Below are 24,062 nucleotides of genomic sequence, written 5' to 3' on the forward strand. Positions count from 1 at the left end.
CTGATTGGGAGTTTTAAAAATCACACACACAGGGGCTTCCCGAGTGGTGCAGCGTTCTAATGCACTGCATCGCCGTGCTTGAGGTGTCACTACAGACCCGGGTTTGTTCCTGGGATGTGTCACAACCGGCCGGGATCGGGAGTCCCATAGGGCAGGGGACAATAGGCCCAGCGTCGTCCAGGTTAGGGGAGGGTTTGGCCACAGGGGCTTTTACTTGGTTCATCACACTAGTGACTCCTTGTGGCGGGCCGTGCACCTGCAGGCTGACGCCGGTTATCAGTTGACTGGTGTTTCCTTCGACACATTGGTGCGGTAGGCTTCCGGGTTAAGCGAGCGGGTGTTAAGAAGTGCGGTTTGGCGGTTCATGTTTCGGAAGACGCATGACTCGACCTTTGACTGCCGAGCCCTTTGGGGAGTTGCAGCGATAAGACAAGATTGAAATTGGGGAGAAAGAAGAGGTAAAAACCAACAACAGAAATATAATACGATACAGTCAGGAATGTGGTAACCATCTCTAGAGTATAGTAGGGGAGATCTAAGTCTTTGTGACTGACTGGTGGTGGCCTACTGATTTGAGGCACGGTAGCCGTTCGTGATTAAATCTGTTGTGTTGCCTTTCTGATTGAGTGAAGAGAGCTGATTGAAGTGTGAAGATCCGCAGACTACGGCAGAAGGTTCTGTTTACACAGAGCGCATTTGGTGTGTCTCTCATGCAACGATGCACTTTTCGAATTCACTTTACTGCGACTACTGAGAAAACTAATCAAAGTATCAAACAGCTAATGCTTTCCCTGCATGTTTGTTTAGCAGGAACGGCTCCTTCAGCTGGTGAATTGACAGATCATATCAGGTATTAGAGTAAATGGGTTGTCCATGGCTTGGCATTAGCCAATGAAAAGCGTCCCCTCTGCCTTTGCATTCTCCACAAACAAAGGCTGTTCTTGCATAATCAGAGAGAAGAGCAGAAGGGTGCCCAGGGAGTCTTCAGAAAGAAAAAAGTCATTAAAATGAAGTGTTGAAATGGGCTAAAGCACTGGCCCGTGAACTGCGGCTGTTAAACGAAAGCCCACCCAGTAAAGGCGGCAGCCAGGGATTACTGGGGTCTTACACAGAGGAAACCAGGAAATTAGCCCCTGGTTGTGTCTGTCACATAGTGTGTGCATGTGTTACGTTGGTGAATTCAATCATGGACACACTTCAATAACTTTGTTGCCACCAACCACTGGTGCATTCTATCATCAACTCCAAAACCAAACTCCTCTTCCTCCCAAAATAAGTCATAGAAACAAAAAGAAGAACAACAGGAAAGGGTAAACTGGCTGGATGAATCAGATGGGATTAACGATTGGTGAACACACCCCTGCTTTTAATCACCAACCCAAGTATTCCCTGCTGTACCGTCTGTCTTTGGCTGGTGCACTGTGCAGTGTCCCTACAGGCTGAAGCAAAGCAGCACGGCCCGTGGAGATTACGTCCATAAAAATAGATTATTAAAGCACAAGTCAGATTGGTTCCCTCCAGCTCAAAGACAGACCAGTGGCAGCATTGGAGAGGTCAAACTCAGCGGGAGGTGAACAGTGTCCATCTACAGTACTACACCAAAGAAAGTCTATTTTTCTCCCCTGCCCCCCATTTTCCTCCATTTTGCCCTCCTTCCTCGGTCACATTTTTCATATACCTGCAACCTCAACCCTCCCCTTTCCCTCTCTTCTTCTTCACAACAGGCGGGTGCCCTGCTTGTGCTTTGTGAGCCTCCGCATGCTGAATTTTAAATACCCCTAAAAAACCTGAACTGACTGTATCAGTGCACTTGCAGAATGCAAACTACCACAACAGCGGAAGGGCCGAATAAAATCTACCAAAAATAAAGTATCTCTGAAACGACTGTGCTGTGAGAGAAACAATTACATTTACACGTGTCATTTAGAAGACCCTCTTATACCAAGCGACTTTAAGAAGCAATTATGATGAAGTGCCTTGCTCAAGGGCACGTCGGCATATTTTTTACCTAGTCTGCTTGGGGTTTTGAACCAGCGGCCTTTCGGTTACTGGCCCAACGATAGGCTACCTGCCGCCCCAACTAAAAACTTTACCCATGTTTTCACTGAGTAGAGATCGTCAATTGTAGACAAGAGTCAACATAAAAGACAAATGTGATTGTGCCGTACCTTATTAATCCACGTCTCGAAGCCAAGACCATTGTCATCTTGGGTTGTGAGGAACAAATCTGAAAATAGAATGAGAGAAAATATGCTATTATTCACTGGGAGCCATTTCCCTAGAAGAACCGAAGAAAACAAGAGACAAATGGAACCGTCTGAGGCATACAGTGTTTTTCAGAGGTTTACATTAGAGAACAGAAGCCAACAGTATAGATACAGAAGCTATAGCAACCCTTGACTGTGCAGTAAAAAAAGTTAAGTAGATTTGCTTGTGGAGCCAGAATGGTTGATGGGAGCGGCGTGAGTCCGCTTGATGTACACCCTGGAGAGGATGCTAGTCTATCGCAGGGCCTTACCCACAATCTATCTCCTTTATTGCTGAGTGCCAAGCAGAGATGGATCGGGTCACATTTTTACAGTATGTGGTATGACTCAGCCGGGGATCAAACACCCAACCTTCCAATCTCAGGGCGGACACTCACACTAACCACAAGGCCACTGAATTAGTTGGGTTTCTGACTGTGCAGTGCTGTTCATCAAATTGATTATTCTCTACTGTCTTCAGCTAGTCTGTTTCTCCAGCATTGTACTGTCCAATCACACTTCAGTTCACAGTGTGAGACAAGTAGGCCCAATGGCCAGAGAAAGAGATGGGAGCATGATGAAAAGTAAAGTGTTTTCTTTTCTTACATAATATACAGTACCGGTCAACAGTTTGGACACACCTACTCATTCAAGGGTTTTTCTTTATTTTTTACTATTTTCTACATTGTAGAATAATAGTGAAGACATCAAAACTATGAAGTAACACATATGGAATCATGTAGTAATCCCCAAAAAAATAAGTGTTAAACAAATCTAAATATATTTTATATTTGAGATTATTTAAAGTAGCCACCCTTTGCCTTGATGACAGCATTCACACTTGGCATTCTCTCAACCATCTTCATGATGTAGTCACCTGGAATGCATTGCAATTAACAGATGTGCCTTGTTAAAAGTTCATTTGTGGAATGTATTTCCTTCTTAATGTGTATTATGGCAAGAACAGCTCAAATAAGCAAAGAGAAATGACAGTCCATCATTACCTTAAGACATGAAGGTCAGTCAATACGGAAAATGTCAAGAACTTCGAAAGTTTCTTCAAGTGCAGTCACAAAAACCATCAAGCGCTATGATAAAACTGGCTCATGAGGACCACCACAGGAAAGGAAGCCCTAGAGTTACCTCTGATGCAGAGTATACGTTCATTAGCGTTACCAGCCTCAGAAATTGCAGCCCAAATAAATGCTTCACAGAGTTAAAGTAACAGACACATCTCAACATCAACTGTTCAGAGGAGAATGCGTGAATCAGGCCTTCATAGTCAAATTTCTGCAAAGAAACCACTACTAAAGGACAACAAGAAGAAGAAGAGACTTGCCAAAGCCAAGAAACACGAGCAATGGATTTTTGATTCCAACCGCCGTGTCTTTGTGAGATGTAGAGTAGCTGAACAGATGATCTCCGCACGTGTGCTTCCCACCGTGAAGCATGGAGGAGAAGGTGTGATGGTGCTTTGCTGGTGTCACTGTCAGGGATTTATTTAGAATTCAAGGCACACTTAACCAGCATGGCTACCACAGCCTTCTGCAGCGATAGGCCATCCCATCTGGTTTGCGCTCAACACGACAATGACCCAACACGCTATTTGACCAAGAAGGAGAGTGATGGAGTGCTGCATCAGATCACCCGACCTCAACCAAATTGAGATGGTTTAGGATGAGTTGGACCACAGAGTGAAGGAAAAGCAGCCAAGAAGTGTTCAGCATATATGGGAACTCCTTCAAGACTGTTGGAAAAGCATTCTAGGTGAAGCTGGTTGAGCAAATGCCAAGAGTGTGCAGAGCTATCATCAAGGCAAAGGGTGGCTACTTTGAAGAATCCGATATGTAAAGCTTATTAAAGAGCAGTGTTACTAGCAAGAGCAGTGTGCGGGTTTCTTCTTTTTTCTCATTTTATTCAACTTTTACCATGCACCTGCAAAAAAAGATTAGATGTGTGAGTGCCTTTAGAATGTTGAATTACTTTGAAGAATCTAAAACATATAACTTATTTTTATTTTTATTTGTTTAACACTTTTTTGGTTACTACATGATTCCATATGTGTTACTTCAGAGTTTTGATGGCTTCACTATTATTCTACAATGTAAAAAATAGTAAAGAAAAACCCTTGCATGAGTAGATGTGTTCAAACTTTTGACTGGTCCTGTACATATTTCAGTGCTTTTCTTTTGACATCCACTCCGCACTTCTCACAATTTAAAAAGCTATTTGTACATTAACTAATGGTCGTGATTAACCCTTGGGCTCTTTGTGGGCTCCCTGTTAAGCTCAGGGCTGGGGGAACTCCGCAACAACACTAAGAAAGAAGGAAAAAGGATGGAACAACTTAGCTGGGATCCCTATCCCTACAGTTATTCATTAATCTATTGTGAGACTATCACATGCAAGACAGAATACTAAATTAAACTTCTCAACGCGTCTTCTAACATTATCAGGGTGGCAGGAAAAAATGCCTACAGGGTCCAATGTGTCTTCTCCACATAGAAATACACTAGTCATAAGTGAAAAGCACTTATATTCTGTGCACTGTAAAAGACAGCATGATAATTTGGATGGCGTCTTCTAATTTCAGTGAGATATTAAAACAGATTTTTGGAGTAGAGTGCTGTCCTTTACTCTTAAGTCAATATTCCTATTCCACTCATGCAGTGTCTGCTTCATACCGCCCATGGAAATCCAACATCTAACCGAGATAAGCCTAAGTGTGGCAAAATGGAAGGCACACAAAGAAAATTCCACACAACACATGGGCCTTTAATCTGCCTTCATGCAGGCAGATGCCCTTTTCATGGAAGGGAGCAATAATCTCACACACAGAGAGGCTGCTTTGATCAATGGTCTCACTGTGGGCAGTAGATACAGAGAGGAGTGGGGTGGAGAGGTTATCCATACAGATAGATAGAGACCTTTGGAGACAGACACTACTATACAGTTCATAGTGTGTTGCTGAAGGAACCGCTGAGTTTAGCTGCATTCTCACTTTCCACGAGTCTCTCTCTCTCTCTCTCTCTCACTCCATCTGTGATCTTCAGACGTGTGACCCATGTGGAGTGTGTAGCCTCCTGCAGTCTGCTGATGAGGAGTAAACAGGTTCAATAATCAGGCTATAAAAGGAAGCTCTCCCCAACTAGCAGTGGGTGTCTATCTGCCTGTCTGATTAGAGGGGGCATGGACGAGGCAGGGGAGATCTCCACATCACTGAGAAATCCTGTAAACACTTACAGTCCCCACGGGCCACTCCTCCTACTCCTCTCCATCACCCTCCTCCTCTCCATGGTTCACAATAACGGACATACCTCAGTGGCTCTATAAAAGACCTCCGCCCAGTAAAATAAAAACGGCTGTATAAACTTCTTCGGTCACTTGGTTTAACACAGTTGTACGCATACTACACTTCTTTTACAATGGCAACACTATTTGAGTAAGATGGATATCAGGAAAAACCCAGTAGTAGTCAATATAACACAATATAAATGGGATGTGCTCCCACCCATCCAGGACATCTACTAGAAACAGTGCTGGGGTAAGATGGACAAGATTACAAGCTTATTAAAGATGGAAATAATGGAGGTTACTTTTAATGAGGGCATTTCTCAAGTGGATAGTTTGCGTCAACTACCTTCACTAAAACCACTGCTTTATACCGGCAAACGTTGGTATCGAACCGCAACATTCCGGCATGCCTCATGATTTGTCTGTCTGAGGAGGACCCTCCCCAGATACCCCCCCCTTTTTAAAGTTACCAAGAGATTCCGTCATTCATCCCAGACCCTAATCACTGCTGTTGCCTTTTTTTTTTTTTACCTTTATTTAACCAGGCAAGTCAGTTAAGAACAAATTCTTATTTTCAATGACGGCCTGGGAACAGTGGGTTAACTGCCTGTTCAGGGGCAGAACGACAGATTTGTACCTTGTCAGCTCGGGGGTTTGAACTCGCAACCTTCCGGTTACTAGTCCAACGCTCTAACCACTAGGCTACCCTGCCTAGGGTCTGGGTTCCCGAGAATAATTCATTAGGGAAAGCCATTCATCATGACCTTAAAATCCAAAACTAATTACAAAAAGGTGCATAAACTTGCAGGTTGATATACAGTACTGGCAAATGGATAGACTTCAAAACCGATTCGTTCATTTTCAATCCGTGACTCCAATGAATGCATAATTCAGGTATGAGTAAAGGCTCTGGGCTCTAAGTGATATGTCATGTCACAGTCTAGTTGCAGGATTGCAACCACAAAGCTAATTAAAGAAACAGTCTTAATTATTAAAAAGGTGTCCTAAGTAGAAATCGCTCTGGCATTTCCTAAAATTCGAATAGGTTTTTGCTAAATTGAGTTTGTAACAAAACAAGCAAGTATAGTGTAGAGAATCATTGTACCATTTAAACCGCTGTGAAATATATTTTCTAGTTTACAAAACCGAAAGTAATAGATGAAAAAACAAAACTTAAGAACGGGAAGCATAGAAATAGCGCACATAAAACAGATCTACTGCTTCTCAATACCTGTGTTCAATGAGAATGAAAGATCTATAACTTACATTTCTACGTGAATTTGGTCAGGTCGCCAAAAAAGTTACATATTGCAGCTTTAAAATAGAGAACAGATTGTTTAATTACACCAAGACTAACAAGCTGTGGCAATGGAGTAAAAATCAGATGCAGATGAAAACATACGAAGCAGAAAATCCCAAAATAGTGATTTCGAACATCATAATTCCAAAGTGTTCATCTTTAAATCAGTTGATTGTTTCTCTCACCTCCTCTCTTGGATTAAGGGTGATTATGTTCGATTCAGTTAATATTCTCCTCCTAAGAATAGAAAAATCGAAGAAAACACACAAGACCATGAATATATTTACAGATGAGGTAGGCTAATTGTTACTTGCAGGATAATCATAGTCGATTTGAACCAGCCATTACAGATCCGATGACTGGGTATCTGTTTACCTCTCCTTATCATGGAGCCTGACGTAGCCCATTCAATCAGCTCAAATCAAGTGTCCTTTCAGTCTTACTGCCTCCTTAATTGAATAGTCAGGAGTGTCACTGATAATAATATGGAGTGACATTAAAAAAAGGAAAAGAGTGATTATTGATCATGTTCCAGAGCCCCAGATTAAATTAGATTCAAATTATAGAGAAATTATTTATATAGTCTTGATTAACAGTGTTAATTTCACACTCTCATTTTAGACCACTTGTATATGTGGACCAACCCAGCATTTCACACAGCGCCTTTTCTTCATTGGCTGACGGAGGTTTCCCAGCATGCATTGCGAAAGCCTCTGTGCTCTATTCTGTGGTTGTTTGTGTGTTTTTCAAGCCCAGCTTGGCATACTACCTCTCCATTATGGCATGCATATTTCAAAGAACTCCAGGATTAAAATATTAACGAGCACATTTTAGATTATACCTTTAGGGGAAACATGCCATAAAAAGTTGTTGTTCTATTCATGACCTGACAGACTTCACACATACAGGTCTACATAGAAACTGCAATGCAGCAGCTAAACATGACATGTTATGGGAATTACTTGATTGATTAGTGTCTATGGAAGTGACAATTAATCATGAAATGACTATGCAAACAGTTTGGAGAAAGGCGCAAAGCATGATCCCAAACGTAGTTACAAAACATACATTTACAACAAAAAAACGTGTATCTATCCATCTGGCTTGCTGTGTTACACACATATTATCTATCTAATACGGATTACAATGAGAAACATTTTTTTTTAAAGCAAAGGGAGAGAGCTCATGTTTGAGAAGTGGAAACATTATCCTGCAGCTTTGTTAGAAATATTCAATTAAGTCTAATGAGAGTGTTTAATCGAGAGCACTGTGTGGAGTTCCATCCCCCACATCCATACTCTCAGTGTTAGGAATACCTGGCCCTATGATGGGTTTGCAAACTCTTCCTCGTGCTCTGCTTTGGAGCAGATTTTTCCTGAGGCATCATGAACACATGTTGGTAGACAGGGAGACCCACAGAAAGGGAGTGGGGTGCTCTAGGGAAGAGGAGACAACTCTGGAGAAATCCCTCATCTTCTCCAATACCCTATATACTGACCTTCCCTGTTGCCCATCTTTCTGAGTGGAGGAAGGCGACGCAACAAAGTGACGAGTTCATTTCTCTGATACAGAGAGCTGGCGTACATTACAGCAACTACGGCAGACAAACAGCATGAGAAGAATAGTAAGCTGTAGACGGTCTTGAGAAGGAGAGTGGGAGATTCTAAAGCAAAGCAAATCAATGTTGTTGGCTTCTACATGTTGGGTATGCAGATGACTCCGGAAAGAATCTCCAGATCCAATCTAGAAGGAATATAGCTTCCATCTAAAATCGATCCTCAATTTGACTTATTTTCAAGGAAAACACTAGGCTTGTGTGTGTAGTTGGAGAGGGATGCTTTGGAGTTATTCATAACCTCTCAATCAGATTTGTTAAGGGGATTGGAAGCAATTTAAGGCATCTGCTGACGGTTTGACTTGGACTTTATTATAGCTCTCAATTCCATTATACAGAACGGGAGCAGGGATACAGCTCCATAATATCCCTTCATCACATTACCTTGTGAATAAACAGAGCCACCGTTCTGATCTCCACCCAGGTGGAAGTAGGGCTTTGACACAGTGCATAGTAGAGGGGGGGGGGGGCATTCTCTCCCTCCCCGACCACCTGCATCTCTCTCTCTCACACACTTATTTTCTGCCTGAGATCCTTTCATTATTGCTGGTAAATCCTAGACGGGGACCTTCAGCTAAGGGTTGAGGATTACAGGTAAGGATAGCTTGAGCTGCAAGACAGAAGCAAACATGCAAATAGTCTCGCTGTGAGCCAAGGTGGCTATTACTGGGTTTTTATGTCAGTCGCAGACCGTCTGCCACTGTAGGTTTGCAGCCTTTGGTAAGATAGAGCTGCAAGAGTATGGTAGCATGAGAACATTTCTTGCTAAACACTAATCAATGCGATTCCAGATTAATCTCATGGTAAATAACCCCAGAGCTTTCCGAGTATTGCTGTTTCTGATTGCAGAGAAAATTCTCCTCAAACTAATTCTCTGAATCCATCAATTGATGTTACACCCAGAGTTGAAAAAAATGCACATGTTCATTCTCAAAGTTAAAGACTATTAGTGCTGAGATTAACCAAATATATATATAAATACAGTTGAAGTTGGAAGTTTACATACACTTAAGTAGGAGTCATTAAAACTCGTTTTTCAAACACTCCACAAATTTCTTGTTTACAAACTATAGTTTTGGCAAGTCGGTTAGGACATCTACTTTGTGCACGACACAACAAATTTTTCCAACAATTGTTTAGACAGATATTTCACTTATAATTCACTGTATTAATCTGGAATGGCGGGATTAGCCCAGAACTACACGGCAGGACCTGGTCAATGACCTGAAGAGAGCTGGGACCACAGTCTCAAAGAAAACCATTAGTAACACACTACGCCGTCATGGATTAAAATCCTGCAGCGCACGCAAGGTCCCCCTGCTCAAGCCAGCGCATGTCCAGGCCCGTCTGAAGTTTGCCAATGACCATCTGGATGATCCAGAAGAGGAATGGGAGAAGGTCATGTGGTCTGATGAGACAAAAAATAGAGCTTTTTTGGTCTAAACTCCACTCGCCATGTTTGGAGGAAGAAAAAGGATGAGTACAACCCCAAGAACACCATCCCAACCGTGAAGCATGGAGGTGGAAACATCATTCTTTGGGGATGCTTTTCTGCAAAGGGGACAGGACGACTGCACCGTATTGAGGGGAGGATGGATGGGGCCATGTATCGCAAGATCTTGGCCAACAACCTCCTTCCCTCAGTAAGAGCATTGAAGATGGGTCGTGGCTGGGTCTTCCAGCATGACAACGACCCGAAACACACAGCCAGGGCAACTAAGGAGTGGCTCCGTAAGAAGCATCTCAAGGTCCTGGAGTGGCCTAGCCAGTCTCCAGACCTGAACCCAATAGAAAATCTTTGGAGGGAGCTGAAAGTCCGTATTGCCCAGTGACAGCCCCGAAACCTGAAGGATCTGGAGAAGGTCTGTATGGAGTGGGCCAAAATCCCTGCTGCAGTGTGTGCAAACCTGGTCAAGAACTACAGGAAACATATGATCTCTGTAATTGCAAACAAAGGTTTCTGTACCAAATACTAAGTTCTGCTTTTCTGATGTATCAAATACTTATGTCATGCAATAAAATGCAAATTACTTAAAAATCATACAAATACTGTCTTCAGCCTAGAGTGTTTGGCCAGTAACCGAAAGGTTGCTAGATCAAATCCCCGGGCTGACAAAGTAAAAAAATCTGTCATTCTGTCCCTGAACAAGGCAGTTAACCCACAGTTCCTAGGCCATCATTGTAAATAAGAATTTGTTCTTAACTGACTTGCCTAGTTAAATAAAGGTTAAATTAAATAAAAATTATTTGAAGAACAACTTAAATTGTGATTTTATCACAGTATAGGCAGCAGATCTAAAGAGATGAGATGATGACTTGGAATGAAATGATAAAGTCATCAAATAAAATATTTTATTCAAGTAAAGTAATGTGAATAAATGTTGGTTATTAAGTGATAAGCAGTAATGGGCAGTCACTAACACCAAGGGACTGATTAACAGTTTAATGCAGTGTTGTTAGAGCATTCAACACACAATGCATAGTGCATATAAAAAATATCCAAACGGAAATGGATAACCGTGATTACTTTTTAATAATCGAACGGAAACCGAACGGACCTCAAAAAGCACTAATCGCTCAGCACTAACGGCAAGAAAGCACTCCTACTAGGTTATCGTATAGTCAACACAGAGGAGCAGCAGAGTCATGTCAGCAGGCCAAATGATGAGTTTGGGACTAACTAAACGAAACATGAAATCTCCTCCTCCTTCCATTCGACCCACTATGATGATTAAAGAGCCATAATAAATCCCTGGGTCAGCCACTAAGGACTGGTAATTGGAGAGAGATTCTGTTTGGAGAAAATGAAGAGGAAACAAACAGCAGCTGATGAAAAATGAGGGCGAGCAGATTTGTAGCTAATTATAGTGCATCCACAGCTCTCTCTCTCTCTCTCTCACAAGTTTCACACAATGCTCACACTGTATGTGGGATGCTCAGCCATCCCTACTGTCTCCAGCATGTGCTACAGTAGGCTGGCGTTGACACCCTCTCACACACAAGCCTGGGGTTCAGCAAGGTGCAGGGCTGTTAATGAGCAGTCTTGGTGGCTTTTCTCTCCCACCATTGTTCATTTATTCAAGTAGGGTGCTTTGTATTTGGAGTCAGAGGAAGGCAGTCTCCTGAGAGGTTTCCTCCATGCCAGACAGAACACATTCACACAGAGAACATGGCTATGACCTAACGAGGAGGAGTCAAACAGCTGACAGTTGTCAAATTAACCAGGGCTTTGTTGTGAAATATTTTCTTTGTTTTTCCAATGGGAAAAAATATAGTTAATGGCTTGTCTTGACAAAGATATTTACATGAATGGTGCATAAGGTATGAGAACAATAATACGAGGGTGCAAGAAAACAAAGTACATAATAGTCAGTAATAACCAATCTACAAGATTATCACAGCATCCCATTTCAGAATGATGCAACTGTTAAAGTTGCATCAATAGGCCAACTGCATTTAGAGCTAGTTAAACCATATTAATGCAAATCCACAGTAAGGCTTCTCTACCCTACCTGCATTTAACCAGTGGTTATTACCTAAAGCTCAGAGCCTCCTCAGCCCCTGTGCCAGCAAGGCTGTAAACCAAACATGACATTCCTCTGCATTAGTGTCCTATGAATCCAGACACCTCCCAAGCCCCACCTGTCTGCAGTTATCACTGCTGTGCCCACTCCCATTAGCTGAGATGGGAAAGGGTTGCTTTTAGGCTGCCCCTCTCCATAGGCTTTAATGCCCCTGAGCAGCATATTTGTTAGACTGTTACTCAGCAAACAAGCTGTGACTCCAATTCCCCGCTCAGTGACAGACGGAGGGGAACAGGGGGGGGGGGGGGGGGCTTCACCCCTTAGGCCAGAGAGGAGATGGGATCACGCAGGGCCAAGTGAGTTTGATCTCATTTCTCTGTCCAGGGGTTGGAGGCCGCATGTCAATTTGTGAACGAGTGAGGACTCAGAAGGGAAATATGGGTTGAATTAGGCAGCCCACAATGAGGCAAAAATTAAGTCAGAATTGTGTTTGTGTGCGGGTGCTAAATGTTCAGAGCACTGAGATAGGCCTTTCTGTTCTCATCAGTTTGTCAGTTGTGTTTTCATGCATTCTCTTCTCTTACAATGACGGATAGGCCGTCACTGTAGATAAGAATTTGTTCTTAACTGACTTGCCTACTTAAATAAAAGGTTAAATAAAAAAGTTTAAAATGTTGACCTCCCTACTCCAGTCCACATTTCTGCTGTTGCACAGGAGAAATAAGCCTTTGACATTACAAAAGGTAATGTCATGTCAGTCATCAGTGAAATGGATACAACAACCACCAGACATAAGGAGCCTTCCAGTGTGAGAGCACGGGAGATAAGCAGGGGTTGTAGCGTCGAACTGCTGAATCCCTGCACCAACACAAAATCCTTGAAGAAAAGTAATGGTGTAGATAGAATTCAGAATCCCAGGAGAAATACAGGCTAAACAACAGGTAAAAACAACTAGGCCAATATCCCAGAGTAGATCCGTGTGTGACATGAGGATCTAGGGTACATCTCTATGGGACTAGAAAGAGATCTTCATCTCACAGTAGAGTGCTCAAATCTATTATAACATTTAACATTTAATTTCAGACTTGACGAACATCAGGCAGGCAACATTTGAAACGTCAGCCAATGAAAAATCGATGGCAGCCAAATAGCCACAGCCGCAGACAATATGCAGCCACCAAAACTGAACAAATGAAAAATGGACATTTACTTGAAGCATTTTAATTAATAATTGCTGTGCTGCTGAAAATAGCAGGGACTTATGCTCCAATGACTACTGCTTGAGCAAGGACAGGACATGGACAGTCAGTGGTTAAAGAGGTTTACTCTCCCCACTACATGGCTATGTTTTCTCTCAAGGACAGTAACCCAGGACTCAGCCCATTGTCCCATTAAGGAAGATGGGAAGGGAGAGATCCAGACTGCCTGGCCAGCTTGAATGAAATATGGCTCTGTCTTCTGCTGGGAGGAGTTGATCAGACCGTGAAACTGCCAATTTAACTTGCCAAATCCCAAATGAGGATTTAGGCATGACATTAAAAGACGCAATGACAGCATTGAGATACCAACAATATGTTGAAGGTTTTGTATTTGTACGATATTGTATGTAGCTTTCAAGGGATGAAAAAACAACTACACAGGCCGGAGAAAAAGGCACGAGAGCTGGACTGAGCCGACACTCTCCATGCAATAATCGCTCAAATAAAATATTGTATCAATGTTTTCCCCATTCAGCTTGTTTGTGTAACTGACATTAAAACGAGTTAGGGACAAACCCAAAAGACTCCATCAAAGTGAGCTTCCGGAGAAGAGCATGAAATTCAGGACAGGAAAAAGTGAAATCCCATAAATAAATCCTCCATAAGCCAATTCCTGTCAATACACACCGTGTGCCTTCAACCCAAAGCACCTCATTCACAAACATGACACAACACCACCAGAAAATGGAAAGATGCTATTCGCAGGAGAAATAATCTCATAAAACCATTAAGGGAACAACGTAGGTGCATTATGGGGGATTACACCAACTCCTCACACATTCCATTTCTCTGCCACTTCTGTGGAGCAAATACAGGAGTTTAACTGCTCACTGAAGTCCTGTAACAAGTTTAAGAAGCCCATCCTTGCAGTGGAGCATAGCCTACGTACATTTTTAGGCCTATGTGAGCAATGTTATTGTGACCATGTTGGAGTGTGTGTGTGTGTGTGTGTGTGTGTGTGTGTGTGTGTGTGTGTGTACTTGCAAACCTATTTGATTCCTGTAGTGAACATGGCTTCACTCCAGACGCCCCTCAAGCTACTTAATCAGAACAACAATGTGGGTTTGACAAAGATTTGACTTAGAGAGAGCAGTTACATATTTCCATGTTGAGTGAGTGCATACAGTAGATATTTCAATAAAAACTATTTATTCACGCAATTTAGTGTTAAGCTTCAGGCAGATACTGCTGTTTGGTCTTTATGGATGGACCCTGTTTGGTATTATGCTAATATACCACTATAAGCCTGGAGGGGGAGAGTGCTACACATAAGAGGATTGCACTGGAAACAGTAGCACAACCAGAGGCCACAGACATACTGTATACAGTACATCAGTGAGAAATTAGATTATTTATTCATTCATTCATGTATCTATACAAACTGATGTAAACAAATGTACTGTATGTTCGATACTCGGCCAGCTTTCCAGGAAGAGACACGGTGTAAACATTGCACCTCAAAGCCTGGTCCCTCACTAGCCACGCTGTGCTCGTTTTAATTCTGTAATTATTCAAATTAGTAGCGAACACTGGGAAGCAAGTCTAGAATTTATGACAGAATGTACTGTTCCATGTTAAGGTCGGTACAATACCATTATGAGACATAAGTTAATTTCATCCTTTCATGATTGCAATATCTGTATAAAATCTGCGTGGCTGTTATATCATGTTAATTTACAGCATATGTCATGAATGTTACATGCAGGCCTACAGTAGATCTTTAAAAACAGGTAGGCCAATGTCAAACATGTGGTAGCCTAATCAATATTACAGAAACGATTCTGTATGAAAAAAAAAAAGAAACGCAATGCTTCTAACACGCAAAATGTGACACAGTGACTCAAAACAGGCTAAACTACTAAATATGCCTTTTAAAATTGTCCAGTTCTGCAATGAGTGAATCCCTTTATAAAGTCCCACTCCAGTAGCGTTGATATGAGGCAAATCTGTTTCCCTCACATTACACCAACAATCAACTTCTCTCTAACAGAAAAAACAATTCCTAATTGGATGCTGCGGGGAGCATTGCAAAGCCACGTTGCCTAGCGACAAGCCATATGATAGTATCGGTTTGGTGTCTTTGAGCATAATGACATTTATAATTATTTGGCAATTACCACTTTTTTCTAATGAGTTCTCACAATCCGATTCCCCGGCATAGCAAAACCATTATAGAGATATAAAACTGTGATACCAACCCCAGGGAACCTCAACGTTCTAGTAAAATATAACCAATAAAATGAAATGCAAAAATCCCTCAAGGTTGTTATGTGATGCTATAGGAGTATTGGAGCTCGTTGGCACGTTACGCATTTATTCCTCGGCTTATTGTGTCAGTACTGACTTGGTGACCTGGGTAGCAGTAGAACCACTCAAGTATGTCGGAATTAGCCAATTAGGAGCCTTTTTACAGGGATACTTAACCATCTGTAGTTGTCACAACCTGCTCATCTTAATAAACTACCAGAACATACAGATGAAGTCGGAAGATTACATACACCTTAGCCAAATACATTTAAACTCAATTTTTCACAATTCCTGACATTTAATCCTAGTAAAAATTCCCTGTCTTAGGTCAGTTAGGATCACCACTTTATTTTAAGAATGTGAAATGTCAGAATAATAGTAGAGAAAATTATTTATTTCAGCTTTTATTTATTTCATCACATTCCCAGTGGGTCAGAAGTTTAGATACACTCAATTAGTATTTGGTAGCATTGCCTTTAAATTGTTTAACTTGGGTCAAACGTGTTGGGTAGCCTTCCACAATAAGTTGGGTGAATTTTGTCCCATTCCTACTGACAAAGCTGGTGTAACTGAGTCAGGTTTGTAGGCATCCTTGCTCGTACACGCTTTTTCAGTTCTGCCCACAAATTTTCTATGGGATTGAGGTCAGGGCTTTGCGATGGCCACTCCAATATCTTGACTTTGTTGTTCTTAAGCCATTTTGCCAAAATTTGGAGGTATGCTTGGGGTCATTATCCATTTTCAAGACCCATTTGGGACCAGGCTTGAACTTCCTGACTGATGTCTTCAGATGTTGCTTCAATATATCCACATAATTCCCCTTCCTCATGATTCCATCTATTATCCATCTATGGTGTTCTTCAGCTTGCAAGCCTCCCCCTTTTTCCTCCAAACATAACAATGATCATTATGGCCAAACAGTTATATTTTTGTTTCATCAGACCAGAGGACATTTCTCCAAAAAGTACGATCTTTGTCCCCATGTGCAGTTGCTAACTGGGGGTTTTGGAGTAGTGGCTTCATCCTTGCTGAGTGGCCTTTCAGGTAATGTTCATATAGGACTCGTTTTACTGTGGATATAGATACTTTTGTGCCTGTTTCCTCCAGCATCTTCACAAGGTCCTTTGCGGTTGTTCTGGGAATGAATTGCACTTTTCGCACCAAAGTATGTTCATCTCTTGGAGACAGAACGCATCTCCTTCCTTAGCGGTATGACGGCTGCATGGTCCCATGGTGTTTATACTTGCGTACTATTGTTTGTACAGATGAACGTGGTACCTTCAGGCATTGGAAATTGCTCCCAAGGATGAACCAGACTTGTGGAGGTCTACAAAATATTTTCTGAGGTCATGGCTGATTTCTTTTGATTTCCCCATGATGTCAAGCAAAGAGGCACTGAGTTTGAAGGTAGGCCTAGAAATACAGTCACAGGTACACCTACAATTGACTCAAATGATGTCAATCAGAAGCTTCTAAAGCCATGACAATTTTCTGGAATTTTCCAAGCTGTTTAAAGGCCCAGTCAACTTAGTGTATGTAAACTTCTGACCCACTGGAATTATAAGTTAAATAATCTCTCTAAACAATTGTTGGAAAAATGACTTAGATAGATGTCCTAACTGACTTACCACAACTATAGTTATTTAACAAGAAATTTGTGGAGTGATTAAAAAACAAGTTTTAATGACTCCAACCTAAGTGTATGTAAACTTCCGACTTCAACTGTAGATGAGGAGGGTTGAACAGACAACACCAGAAGTGGAAGAGAGCGATGAGACATGATACAGACTGGCCATGTGATACTGTAGAGGGGGACAGCGGCTGCTCGACAGTCCAATTTACAGCTTAAATAGGCCTCGACATTGAACAGGAAGCAATTTCAGATCTCTTAAAAGGAGTCGTGGGTAGAGGGTCACTGGATGCAGCTCGGCTGTGTATTTTTACAGCTTTAAACACCACTAAAATTGGAGCTGCGACACGGGATGACCCTCCTCTGATCATCCCTGGATAGGACGCATGATAATAAAATACCTCTCTGTGACACTGCTGACCAGGCCACAAAGATAGCAAGTGGTGGTCCAAACCAAATGAGGTCCACTTAAAATGTTCCACACAAAAACCTAACATGATTTTCCACTTACTGTACCGGCTGTAGTCGATTCGCCAAAACAGTCCTTTTTGTGCATCCTATGGGGTATTGGAAAACATAGGAACAACTTTGCACACTCTTGATTTCTAGTACAGGCTATACAGTCATGTCCGAGTCTCTCTCTCCCCATGCTTAGAGAGGCTGGCAGGTGCAGTGGAAAGACAGAGCTCTAATTCACCTAATTCTCTAATTAATTTCCTCCTGAAAAGCAGCATCCTCACTCCCACACTAAGCTCTTCACAGCTAAACGTGGCTGCACCACACACACATTGCAGAGGACAATATAATTGTACATTTCAGTGCTATTTCTAATCAGCAGCAATTTTCTCTACAGGTGTATAGTCTCTGAATGTTTTTATATATTATTATTTTTTACATTTGCAGATTGACAATCAGTGAAACAACAAAGCGTTTCCATGGCGACATGGCAGTCTCCTGGTTTGGGTGCCTGCACTCGAGCCAGGCTCCTGCCAGTGTGACGTGTGCCCCGGGGCTCAGCTTGTCTGTAGACCTAGGCAAAAATCCCCCTAGGACAGGTGCTCTAGTCTCTTGCAGCAGCCTCTTGCACAAGATGAATATGAGAAGCAGGCAACGAGCAGCCATTCAAACTGACTGACTAGTTGAATCTGTGAGTTGTAACATTCCTGCTTGCATTTTACAAAAGTGGTCAACACCCACAGTTCCAATCCTCGCTCCAGCACAGATTTATTTTTTTTATAAATCATAAACCAAACTGTAACATAGACTTCCTTGCTAAATTACAGACAGGCTAACCTTTAAGATACTCTCTCCAGCTGGGCTGGCATGTCCAAAAGAATATGCTTTCTAATCCCTTAGCAGCTTAAATATGAATGATTATGCTCTGGTTAAATTGTCACAGCTCAGTAAGCAAATACCCCAAAAAGATACCTTAGGTCAGACACGACAACAGTCTCTGTGATTGTCTTAATATGAGATTTAACTTCCTGGGAGAAAAAAAAAAGCTAAAACGTCAGGACCATAAGTCTAAGTGACAGCTTTTGTCGGATGGCATTTTGTGGAAAAAGAGAAAGCCAGTAAAACAAGAAGAAGCCCAATTTATTTATTCAGTGGTGAGGAAAATGGGAATTCCTCTCTCTCTTAGTCAACTTGAAAATTGTTTAACTATAATATATTTTAATCCAATTGTTTGGAGCTTAAGGAACTCAGGAGAAAGTTTGTGTTCCACACAATATAAATAAAAAATGATAATTGCCTTGACAGATCATCTACCCAGCTGTCTCATGAAACTTGTAGAATAGGCCCTAGGGCCGGGACGATACCAGTACTGCGATACTCATTAGTCCCACGGCAAGGAAGCAAAACACAAAGCGGATTTAACTTCTTCAGGAAGTCATATTTATTTATATTTTTCAAGCTATAGCACGCAATGTTTGGAGTGCTTCAAATTTGGTCTGCTGCGTGTTTTCATTTTTGCCATGGGGAAAAAAATATTGCGATACCGGCCCTAGTAGACCGACATTCTCTCCAAGGGTTGAATAGCACAAGGTAACCCACAAACTGATCCCAATACAGACGGGAAATCTTTAGCAAGTTACTATGTCATATCAATTCAAAAAGATATGAAGAGAAGGAGATGGGCTGCCAAGAACCGACTCAACTTCCTCGCTTTTGTATACAGTGTGTGAAACACAGATTTTGACCATCTATATACAAGCATCTACTTACCAAGCTCCAGAAGAGTGCCCAATTCCCCAGAATGAATTCACTACTCGACTCTAATGCTAAAGAGACTGATCACACAGCCATTAGACTGCCATGCCACATTGTCCCTATGTTCCATTGTAGAACGTGAGTCTACAGACTCCAATCTTGCTGAAGAAATGAAAAAGATATTGCACACCAACACTACACACACCATGTCCTGCATTAGTCTAATCTGGTATCGTTCCCAATTAGCTTCCATCCAGCCTTACTGTAATGCCAGATTACTGAGTCTGGCAATGCAAGGTTCCAATAAACCATTTAGGACATTTGCCTACTCACCGGCGGTGAAATCCTTGTTTAGGTCGATGAAAGCATTGGAATGAGGAACACGCATCTTGACACGTGAACTTAGAGCTGCCTGCCACACTGCGTTCCTGTGAGGAAAGAAAACAACATGATTCATGTGCTCAGCAGACATTCTGAAAAAACACAGAACCAACCAACAAAGGTGCTGTTTTTAACACTGCATACATCTACAATATTTCAATGTATTGCAATTGAGTTTTGTCAAGACATGGATAATAATGTAAAATAAAACAATGTTTATGGGGACTGCAAAGCATTGGGTCACTTTTCTAATCTCCACTTTACCTTCCAGTAAGATAGCAGACTTCAGTGGAGAAATCAGCAGAAACCCCAAAGATGTCTGGAATCATGTCCCCATTGAAGCTGCGTAAGATAATTTCATTTATAAAACCGTCAAAACTCCCTACTCTTGAGCAAGATCAAAGGACAAAGTTTAGGTAAACAGTATTGCTTGCATGGAAACAACTGCTACAGGTGATTTGTAATCTATATTTTTCTTAACCTACTCCATTATCAGAGGTTGGTCCACAAATGTCTTATTAAGGTCCGCTTGCCCATCTGCAAAACCAGATTAGAGATGTTAATCAGTTAGCTATTTAATAACATAAGTTAACTTTCTGTATTAGAATACATTATTTTTGTTCTACAAGCCTCAAACAAGCCTGAATCTAGGCCTAATAGAGCAACAATTTACCCAGGGTTTGGTTGTTTCCCCAGAATACAAAAACCATTGTGTCTGAGGTGGCCTTGGTCTTGAGCTGAACTGTAAGAAGCACATCCATCTGAGAATCTCCATCGTAGTCTCCAGGAACAACACCAGTTATGATACAATTGCTGAAAGAGGAAAGACATTCACTGAGTGCCTGCTGTTGACATAAGCCAATAAAGAATAGCATAGGGCTTTTCTCAGTGACAGCTAAAATCCTCTTGTGTCAATCTACCCTAACCCACAGGGTTTGCCAGGACATTGTGGAATTATTGATGATTCAAGATGAGAAGTGGTGTGTGCACTAATACAATTGAGAGAATAAGATCAGAAACTTACGCGGGCAAAGCCTTTTTAGGGATATGGACTTTTGGCTTGAAGTATGGGGCTTTCAGATCAGCCAAGAATATCACCAACTCAGATTCTAAAAGTTCAATCAAATATGCAATAAAAACAAATTCACAAAATGCTTACTTTCATACTCAGCACAGCAAAGTCACATAACCATATCAGCAATGCAGTGACACATTCACTGAAAGACATTAATTGGTGAGCTATAACCATTTTATGTTTTTGTTTCATTCTAGTTACTAGGCTACTGTGTCTTGTGATGTAGGTAATGCCAGAGGTGGAAAAAGTACTCAATTGTCATACTTGAGTAAAAGTAAAGATACCTTATTAGAAAATGACTCAAGTAAATGTCACCCAGTAAAATACTACTTGAGTAAAAGTCTAAAAAAATTCTGGTTTTCAATATACTTAAGTACAGTGGTGGGAAAAGTAGTCAATTGTCAAACTAAAAAGTAAAAGCTATACCTCAAATTCCTTATATTAAGCAAACCAGACGACACAATTTCCTTATTATTATTATTATTATTTGACAGCCAGGGTCACACTCCAACACTCAGATATCATTTACAAACTAAGCATTTGTGTTTAGTGAGTCTGCCAGATCAGAGGCAGTAGGGATGACTATGGACGTTCTCTCAGTCCGTCAATTGGACCATTTTCCTGTACTGCTAAGCATTCAAATTGTAACGAGTACTTTTGGCTGTCAAGGAAAATGTATGGAGTAAAAAGTACATTATTTTTATTAGGAATTTAGTGAAGTAAAAGTTCAAAAAAATATAAATAGTAAAGTACAGATACCCCAAAAAAACAACTTAAGTAGTACTTTAAAGTATTTTACACCACTGTGTCATTACACTGAACACCATTGCATTGCATTGAACACCCAACAGCTTTTCAAGCAGAGAAAATAGATTGCTACGTCATCACTGTTTTTATTGCTTTGCATTTCCTGTCTCTATATCCAAGACAGGCACCCGTTATGTACTATCCCTATTAGTCAATATAGGCTAGAGCAAATTGTATCCAGTGGTAAATAATTGTGTTAGCTACATGACTAACTAACTGCCTACCAGACAATATGACAGCACTCAACAGCTTGGTTTAGCTAGCTAAATTAGCTAGCATCCTATGGGTTTTTGGAACACATGTCATTCATTCAAGTAGTCTCATCTAGTATCTAGCTAAAGTTTCTATATTATTCACTAACGAAATGAATCCTATTGAAAAGGCAATACAAAACACTGAACAGTATTCTAGCCAGCTAGCTAACGTTAGCTACTCACGTTCTCTGATGATGAAAATATCGGTCTGTTTATCCGAGTTGAAATCCCCAAACGCAGCCACAGTACCATGATTTTCAGACCCGAACAAGTCAGTTGTTACATCTTGAAGAGCAGATGCTGAATACTGCCCTGCAAAATACACAGTAAATATACAAATCTTGATAAACAATATCCTCATAGTTGTTCAATTCAAACAACACAAACTGGAATACTGCAGTGCGCGTTTGGTTTACGGCAGAAATGACAGCAAGAAATGCATTAAGCATAAACTCGTGGGGTTTGACACTTGTCAAAAAATAACACAATCGACAGCCTTATTTAGTCGTAAATATAAAGGTAAAGAACATCAATGGCACAAGAGGGAGATAGACTATTGACATGTTAATAAATGGGTGGTGTGACGTCACACCATCAGCACTTCCTAGTTTGCAGCAGTGTCATAACGTGCTGTTACTTAGTAAACACAGAGAACCAACCAACATGTCAAGCTTGGCAGATGTCGGCAGGAAACTCCTGGAAATCAAAGCCAGACAAAAACGTTCAGGTTTGACATATTCACTTGCTTGACACTGCATTATCTGCAAACCTCTGCGAATGTCCTGAGTGAAACATCAACGAAACAGATTATATAAATTCCTTGCCTGCTATAGCCCACTACAGTGGGCATGCATGAGCATGAAAGGTCAAGTTTGCAGCTACTGGAGCTATTTTAAGATTTTTACATCAGGTGTTGCCTCTCTACCCTTGCCGTTTGTGTTAGGCTACATAAAACAGCAATGTTATCATATTGAAAGAGAATAAATGTACATGCTGGCCAGAGGAGGCTGGTGGGAGGACGGGCTCATTTTAATGGCTGGAATGGAATACATGTAACGGAGTCAAACATGTGGCTTCCATGTGTTTGTGTTTGACTCCATTCTATTTAATACCATTCCAGCCATTACAATGAGCCCGTCCTCATATACATGTAGGTCCTCCCACCAGCCTCCTCTGATGTAGGCTATGTTCCTCGTTTATCAGGCTAGATGCCATTACATTAGCCAACATGGCAACCTGCTCACATAGACAGTGCAGGGGTAGGCAATGAGATTCAGCCATTTTTGTTGGGGTGCCAAAAGAGATTATATCGGAAAATAACAATCATTTCATACCTTGATTATATTGAGATACGATCAAATATGGCAGGTAGCCTAGCAGTTATGAACGTTGGGCCAGTAACCGAAAGGCCGCTGGTTTGAATCCCCGAGCCGACTAGGTGAAAAATCTGTTAATGTGCCCTTGAGCGAGGGGGGTGGAATCATTTGCGGGCTTTGCCTATGTCCATGTCTTATAACTCATATACTGATTTTGATTATGATCAGTGACTAATCAAGCCTGCTGTCAATTAAAGGCCTCATGCAATTTTTCATAAAAATGTTTTTATTCAACATTAAAGGCAATAGTACGGTATTTAAGAAATACCTTATCATAATCATAATAATCATTTTAATTTGTTGAGTATCATTCATACAAACATTATAGTTTGACGAATGAATGCCTTAAAATATGTATCGACATTTATGAACTTTTATTTGAAAAAAGACACATTCAGACATTAAGCTAATTCAAACCATCATTACTAGTTCACTCATCTTAACCATCCTATGCCAACATATCATTTCCAAGTAGGCTAATCCTTTAATGACCATTGTAGGCTACATGGCGTATTCATGTTTTGTCATTTGTTGTCTGTTTTGTAGCCACCTAATATTAACTTGCTATGTGATTCATTTTTGATTTTTTTTCTTAAGCCGCTCTACTAACCCTCCTGTGAATTGCTGTAGATTTGTAATTTAGCTGAGAGACGATTGCCCTTTACCTCACCTTTTGAAAATGGCCAGCTCGGAATGTGAGATTTCCAAAGCTCCTCGGAAACTAAAAAGATATGGTAAGTAGTGAATTGAGCATATGTAACTATTCTCCAGGTCGTTGCTGTAAATGAGAATGTGTTCTCAGTCAACTTACATGGTAAAATAAGTTTAAAAAAGAGGTAACAA

At 41.2% G+C, this 24,062-nt stretch overlaps 2 protein-coding genes across 5 annotated transcripts in view; one reads left to right on the top strand and one right to left on the bottom strand.

Moving 5' to 3' along the window:
• LOC139411360 (T-cell immunomodulatory protein-like) overlaps positions 1-22,455 on the bottom strand; it is a 110,604-nt gene extending 88,149 nt beyond the window's left edge. The window contains exons 1-7 of the mRNA XM_071157633.1: positions 22,027-22,455; positions 20,732-20,816; positions 20,381-20,520; positions 20,193-20,244; positions 19,972-20,049; positions 19,660-19,754; positions 2,169-2,227 (exon numbers count right to left, since the gene is read on the bottom strand). Coding sequence (XP_071013734.1) covers positions 2,169-2,227; positions 19,660-19,754; positions 19,972-20,049; positions 20,193-20,244; positions 20,381-20,520; positions 20,732-20,816; positions 22,027-22,204 — 687 coding nt within the window. The 5' untranslated portion in view covers positions 22,205-22,455. The remainder of the gene's footprint in view (positions 1-2,168; positions 2,228-19,659; positions 19,755-19,971; positions 20,050-20,192; positions 20,245-20,380; positions 20,521-20,731; positions 20,817-22,026) is intronic.
• Positions 22,456-24,062, top strand: part of LOC139411359 (phosphorylase b kinase regulatory subunit beta-like) — an 81,911-nt gene continuing 80,304 nt past the window's right edge. For 2 of the 4 annotated variants that reach the window (XM_071157631.1, XM_071157632.1), the window contains exons 1-2: positions 22,460-22,570; positions 23,850-23,953. In XM_071157631.1, coding sequence (XP_071013732.1) covers positions 23,899-23,953 — 55 coding nt within the window. In that variant the 5' untranslated portion in view covers positions 22,460-22,570; positions 23,850-23,898. Of the gene's footprint in view, positions 22,571-23,849; positions 23,954-24,062 lie in introns of all 4 variants that reach the window. The other 2 variants (XM_071157629.1, XM_071157630.1) reach the window with 1 other exon arrangement.

Source organism: Oncorhynchus clarkii, chromosome 6 (assembly GCF_045791955.1).
Source record: "Oncorhynchus clarkii lewisi isolate Uvic-CL-2024 chromosome 6, UVic_Ocla_1.0, whole genome shotgun sequence".
Taxonomy (NCBI): domain Eukaryota; kingdom Metazoa; phylum Chordata; class Actinopteri; order Salmoniformes; family Salmonidae; genus Oncorhynchus; species Oncorhynchus clarkii.